The sequence below is a fragment of the Lactuca sativa genome, chromosome 4, assembly GCF_002870075.4.
Source record: "Lactuca sativa cultivar Salinas chromosome 4, Lsat_Salinas_v11, whole genome shotgun sequence".
Lineage (NCBI taxonomy): Eukaryota > Viridiplantae > Streptophyta > Magnoliopsida > Asterales > Asteraceae > Lactuca > Lactuca sativa.
This window is the reverse complement of record NC_056626.2, coordinates 34,058,352-34,065,623: the sequence shown is the minus strand read 5'-3', so window position 1 is coordinate 34,065,623 and position 7,272 is coordinate 34,058,352. Positions and strand designations below refer to the sequence as shown.

Below are 7,272 nucleotides of genomic sequence, written 5' to 3'. Positions count from 1 at the left end.
AGGTCCAAAAGTACTCCAACAGTTGAGAAGAACAAAAAGGTGGAGATTGTGAGGAACAAGATAACCCAGGAGTTGGAAGAGTTCGTTACGAATGAGCTGGAGGGGACAGAAGCGAAGGTGGTGATCCAGAAAACCTTGTTCTCAAGTGATCTGAGAAAAAACCAGAACAGGTTGAGTATGCCGATGAAACAACTGAAACCGGATGAGTTCCTGAGGAAAAATGAGAAAGAAGATTTGGAGAATGGAATGGAATTGAAGGTGGGATTGTTGGGGCCAAGATTAGAGATGCATGCGAATCCGATGATGTTGAAGATGTGGCATATGAAGAAGACCAAAAACTACGTCCTCAAAACCAACTGGAACGAGTTTGTGATGGCGAATGAAAAGGATTTGGAGATAAACAAAACGATTCAGGTTTGGTCTTTTCGCAGAGAGGAGAAGCTGTGCTTTGCAATTGCATGTTTGGAGAGAGATGTTGACCCTCAAAACGGTGCCGCCTAGTTTTCTACTTCCTTTATTTTGTTCATGGTTATTCAGATTTTTTTTTTTTCTTTATTTGTTCATGGCTATTTGACAATGTACGTAAATTGGTTTCATCTAAACATCGAATTTGATAAAGTAGTTTAACATGGATAGTTGTTTTTAAAAACAAAAGATATAATTGTTGAAAATTATATAGATTTGAAGCATTACGACCATGAAATTGTTCCGGGTGATTAAGATCATGAGAGGGTGACAGGGTGTTAGATTGGAAACGTTTTGTGTTCCACAATAAATAATCAAACATATTTTCAGTTAAAGGAATCATTTGTAGAAAGATATTGTAATTAAAGTAGTTATCTTAAAATAAAATCTACTAGAGTCTAGATATGGGATTTATTGAAGCTATCCACAAAACGAAGTTTTTATTCTAAATAAAATAAAATTCAAATTCAAATTCGGTGGGAAAAAAAATCAATATAAATTAAACAAAACATTCGTCATTTTAATCGAATTAATAAAATTTAATGTGAAAAGAAGGTGTTTTTAAAAAATAGTATACATGAATTTTGTAATTAAACAAAATACTAAGCTTTAGAAGGTTGTTGGTAAAGATGATAAAACTTTCTTTTGGAAAGACTGTTGGTTGGGTGACACGACTCTTAAGGAGGAGGGAGTCGTTCCCTCCCAACTCACTGAACCCACTGTCACATTAATTTTTGTCTTTTATTTTTCTTCATCTTTTCCAACCCACAACATATAAAAATCTTATCTTTTTGAACCCACTCAATTTAAAAAAATACAAAACAACTAAGGTACAAGTTTTAAAACACATAGTACAAGAGAAAATAAGAAAGACGGAGTAGAGAGAGATGATGAAGTAGGTTAGTGAAACCAATCAACCCACTCGTTGAAGTGGGAATGGTACCGCCGACAACTCTATTGCTAATTAAGATTTTACATTTGATTGTTTTGTATTTTTTTTAATTGAGTGGGTTGAGTGGGTTCGAAAAGATAGGGTTTCCGTGTGTTGTGGGTTCGGAAAGATGAAGAAAAATATAAAAGAAAAAATGATGCGGCAGTGGGATTAGTGAGTTGGGAGGGAATGACTCCCTCCACCCTTAAAGAGATTTTTACTAACATCTGTGTAATTGATAGGAAGAAAAATTGTTTAGTGGGGGGAGAAGATTGTTAGGGAGGAGGGAGTCGTTCCCACCGAACCCATTGAACCCACTATCATATCAGATTTTCTCTTTGATTTTTCTTCATCTTTCCCAACTCACAACACACGGAAATCTTATCTTTCTCAACCCACTCAATTAAAAAAAAATACTAAACAACTAAGTTACAAGTCTTAAAACACATGGTACAAGAGAAAATAAGAGAGAGAAAGTAGATAGAGAGGATGAAGTGGGTTCGTGAAACCAATTAAACAACCCGCCGAAGAGGGAGTGGTACTGGCGGTAACTCTATTGCTAATTAAGATTTTACCTTGATTATTTTGTATATTTTTTTAATTGAGTGGGTTGAGAAAGATAGGATTTCCATGTGTTGTGGGTTCGGAAAGATAAAAAAAAATCAAAGAGAAAAGTTGATGTGGCAGCGGATTCAGTGAGTTCGGTGGGTTCAATGGGAACGACTCTCTCCTCCCTTAGTGGGGATGGAAAAATCTCTCTTTAATGTTTGGATTGATCAAGACATCTTAGGAGGGGGCATGAGTATAAACAATTTTATGATTTGACTAACTTGTTGGATGATTTTCAATTTTATGATGGGCGGGGCAAGTAGCTACGGAATGGCGATGGAAGAAATGGTTTTTCTGTTAAATCTTTTTGTTATCTTATGTCTAAAAACGTCGGTGAAGATTGCTTGAATCCTGGGTGTCCTTAAAGGTCAATTGTTTTTTTTTTTGGCGATCATTTAGAAACAAAATTCTCACTTCTGTGAATCTAATCAAGCATGGTGTTCAAATCTCCTCCTCAGTTTATCTCTTCTGTCATGTACATGATGAATGCACGGATCATGTCTTATTCTCATGTTCTTCTTTTGCTTTTGTCGTATGGAGATGGATGGTGGTCATGTCTTCTTGTTTGCAGATGCAACCCTCTACTAAACATGGACCAGACGGATTGAGGCATACCATGCCGGTTTTTCCAGTTCTTTGACTGGTTGGGCCGGTACAATATGTATTGCGTATGGTACAAATCGATGAAACATATGGTACATTCATTTAGTTGGAAGGTACAACATTCATTGCATATGATATTTTTAACAAAATTATTGAAGGTAGATCCCTTATTGTTTTCGCAATACACAATTGCCCTAGAGGAAAGAGGTTAAAGACTAGTCAACGATCATGATTCACTTTAAAAATCTAGAATTATGTGTTTTCCATTTTATAAATCAACCTCCATGCCCAAAACACAATTCTTGTTTAATCACATTCATAATCATCATCAAAACAACTAAATTACAAAATTGGTTATTCTTGTGATTTCTATCCAAGTATTAATCAAGTTTCCTGATTCCATATCTCTAGAAACTTCATTATATATATATATATATATATATATATATATATATATATATATATATATATATATATATATATATATATATATATATATTTGATTTCGATTACAATCCATTTTAACTAAATTGACCCATAACCTTCATCAAGAAAGCATAATCATACGCCATTTCCTCACAATGACCAAAACGCCCTCCTTCACCAAAGTGGCCCCCACTCATATTCGTCTTCAGAATCACCAAACGAGAGCAATTGGCACATGTCCTTTCTCTTACTCTCGACACGTATTTCACACCTTCCCATACTCCCACTCTACAAACAAAATATTTTACACATCAATTCAAAATAAAAAAAAAAAATAAAAAAGTCTCTCCTACTTAATTCAAAATAACTTTTTACCTCGAGTCATGAAATGATGATGTCACAAGCATTGAAGGATAGCAGACTCCTCTTCGTATATTATCATAAGGAGAATACTTCATAATTAAATTGAAATCTAATTCCTTCTGAGGATTTCCAAATTCTTCATAGTCTAATAATGTAAGTGGTAAACTTGGATCCAATAATGTATTGCACACATCGACAAATGGAACCTTTAAAATGGCAGCTCTGAATAACTCTGGATTCATATTAATGGCTGCAGCAACAAGAAAACCTCCAGCACTATGTCCAATAGCACCAAGTTGGTTTTTACAAACATACCCCTCTTTTATTAAATATTCTCCACATGAAACAAAATCATATATTGAATTCAATTTGTTCATTCCACTTCCACGTTTATGCCATGACACATCATCGCCACCACCACCACCTCTGACATCAGCAAATGCAACCACCCAACCACGATCAAGTAAACTCAATCTTTCAGAACACCAACTTTTGTCCAAAACTTCTCCATATGATCCATACCCATGAAGAATCCCACACGATTCGCCTCTTTTATGTGCTTTATGTGAATACAAGATTGTTAAAGGAATTATAGTTCCATCATGGGAAATCACTTCTTTTCTTTCACAACAATATGTTTCTGAAACATTCAACCATTCGTGTTCTTCATTTGAAGAAATTCCCAATACTTTCTCTTGGTGAACAATAGAGAAAGTTCTTCGTGACATGTCATAGTCAACAATCAAATCGGGCATCTACAGTTGACAACATGAAGTAGTCACTTTAGAATGATATTGTTAATAACATATGATCATATAAGGTCACACCTTTATCAAATAGTCACTTATTGAATATTTATTAGAATTCGATTATTAATAAATATTATCAACTCTTGTATTTAATTGGGAATTATTATTTATATGACAACAATGTTTTTGATAGTATAACTAATTATTATATCATAAGATATGATTTAATATGTTGTGTACAAGTTTTTGGACCTTTACAAGTTCATTTATATAATGCATATAAACAACTATAGAGGATGTTCTTCTTGAACGATAAAATTTATACCACTGGAGATGAAAGCACAACTCGGTATACTGAATTCATGAAGTCATGATTTGACCCTGGAAGAACACTACATGAGTTCGATGGAAAAGGGAAATACCAAGGATCAAGATCATCGATTCCCATTTCTTTCTGCAATAAATAAATAAAAAAACTCAAAAATCTTGAAAATGCATAAAGATCTTATAATCAACAAACATGATATGGGGTTTATGTAATTATACCTCATCATTGGATTGAATAGGCATTTTGATTGAACAAATTACAGGGGAATCCTTTTTGTTGAGGTAAAGTACTATATGCTCATCGAAAATATCCATGTCTTGTATTCCACTACCTTTACTTGGTATAATTATTTTCTAAAAAAACAAAAAGTTCCCACTTAATCACAACAACAAAGAAACTACTAAATGGAATATGAGTAGAAAGAAAAACCTGCCAATTAGCTAAGTGTATATCCTTAACATGGCATCGAGCCAAGTAATAGTTTGTATCAAATAACTCCTTTTGAGATGCATTTGTTAGAATATAGAAGAATCCTTTATGATGTTCCAAAAAAAATTGTACACCAGAAACACGAGTATGCACTTTTTGTAAACCATCTTGTGGGTTATTTGCATCTATTATGTACACCTGTATTTCAAAGTTACAATCATCAAGATTCAAAATAAACCATGAAAAGAAAAAAAAATATATATATACAAATTAATTGATTTAGATAAGTTCCTTCCTCTGATGAAGTCCTTGTGTTCGAATTCACAGTTATGAATTTTCCATCTTTTGTACTCGTGATGTCTACACAAAAGCTCGGATCATTTTCTGTATACACCATGACATCACTTTCATGATCTAATTTTGATCCCAATGTTGTGTAGTGTACCCTGTTTTTTGTGACATTTATTAGTAAAGATGACTAAAATTCAAACAATATAAATGGTTTTATGAAAAAAAAAAAAAATTGCCTATAAGGTCGTTGGCTTTGATCACATAGTGTATAAAACAACGTATGGCTATCTTGAGCCCATGCCAAGCTAACAACATTTTCAACTCTTAATGAAGGAATATGGGTCCCACATTGAAGATCCTTAACTTGAAGAAGAAAGTGTTCTTCACCAGTTACATCAATGGTGTACGCTAGAAAATTGTGATCAGGTGATACTCTACATGTACCCACATGAACATACCCTGAAAATATGCAATTAGAGATATGCAAGTATTTCTCAAGATTTAAGAAAGGGGTAAACAGTAAACTTACCATGTTCTTTTGCAATTTCATTCCAATCAAGTAATATTTGTTCATTTGAAGATCTAATTGTTGTATAATTGATCACACGCTTTACCCAATTTGTATTTTCGATTGCCAACTTCCGACATAAAATTGGGTATTCTTTTTCCTCTGGTATATATTGATAATACAGCCTAATTAACACCACACGTAAAGTAGGGTTTGTGTCAATTGGTGTATACATGTTCGAATATTGTTGATGACACTAAACGTATTTGAAAATCAAATAGGTAAGACCATAAAAGTCAAATTTTCGCACTTTATATAAAATGGGTTAGCTTGAGAGAAATAAAGCCAGATGAGGGTTTTACCAGGGGCCCCAACGTTCAGGTGGAGTGGAAATCTGACCAGGCAATCGGCTAATCATCTCGGAGAATAGATTTTGTTGCAGGTTTCGGGTATCGGCCATGAACGCTTCTGAATAAGCGTTCTCATGGTGAAGGTGTTTGAGGAAATCAGGGTCATTGGTGTTAGACATCCAGTGATACGAATCTTCCCAAGAAACCCCATGAGCTGAGACTTTGAATGGCACTTTCTTAGCTACTGGCGGCGGTTGTGATGATGGTAGCGGTGGCGGGTCTGTTTGGTGGCAGAGTGAAGATAAGAAGTAGGTGTTTATGTTGCTAATGGGGTAAGTGAAGGGTAGTAATTTATTGGTTTTTCTGATTGATCTCAAGAAGATCAAAGAAGCCATGGAAATGGTTCGGGCGAGGTCCGCAATAACCATCAGGTTCATGATTTAGGAGAAACCGAAGTTTTGTTAATTGCAAGTCGGTAGCCAAATTATGCATTTGTTCCCTATTTTTTAAATTATGCATTTAGTTTCTATTTTTAAAAATTAATTGCAACCGTATTTCATACCGTTAAAAGTTTCACGTTGCTATCTTGCTCTTTTTCTTTTCCTTATTCATTTATTTTTCAATTGTTTTTAATTTATTATAATTCTTAGAAAATAACGTCTTAAATTGGTTCCAAGTTACAACCCCCAACCATCGACCACCTCTGACCACCGGTCATCTCCGGCAACCAACTACCTCCGGCTATCAGCCATCTCTGGCCACTAGTCACCTCTGACAAACACCACCATTCGCCACCAAAATAAAAATAGAAATTGGAAATTAAACCCGGAAATCAAACCTAAGTTGTAACACCCTGTTTGAAAGTACTCGGTTGGGTCTCGAGGACTAAAAGGTAGGGGAGATTCGGTCTTTTATGGGTCTCGGGTTTTATTCGGGAATTTTTAGACTTGGAGGTGTCGATGGGAGCGTAGGGTTTCCCGCCACCTTTCCATGGATATAAAGTTCGTCGGAAATGGACTTAAAATGAAGGAGTTATGACACTCTGAAGCTTTTGTCGATTCTAGCCCCTAATGGAAATTGGTGACAAGAAGATCCCATGCATGCAAGGTGGCTGGCGAGGGTACGCCCAGCATAGGTGGAGTAAGCGGTCGCGGGTGATTGGAGACGTACGCCCAGCGTACGAGGAGTACGCCCAACGTACGCTCAGAGTCCCTAAACCC

General features: G+C 35.3%; 1 protein-coding gene across 1 annotated transcript; it reads right to left on the bottom strand.

The window, feature by feature from the left end:
• Positions 1-2,853: 2,853 nt before the first annotated feature.
• LOC111896442 (uncharacterized) lies at positions 2,854-6,506 on the bottom strand. Its single transcript, XM_052770187.1, has 9 exons — positions 6,065-6,506; positions 5,724-5,887; positions 5,431-5,653; positions 5,201-5,349; positions 4,904-5,103; positions 4,693-4,827; positions 4,472-4,600; positions 3,410-4,152; positions 2,854-3,322 (listed from the first exon to the last, which is right to left on the bottom strand). The coding sequence occupies exons 1-9, from the start codon at positions 6,487-6,489 to the stop codon at positions 3,130-3,132; spliced, it is 2,361 nt and encodes a 786-aa protein (XP_052626147.1). The 5' UTR covers positions 6,490-6,506; the 3' UTR covers positions 2,854-3,129.
• Positions 6,507-7,272: the final 766 nt, after the last annotated feature.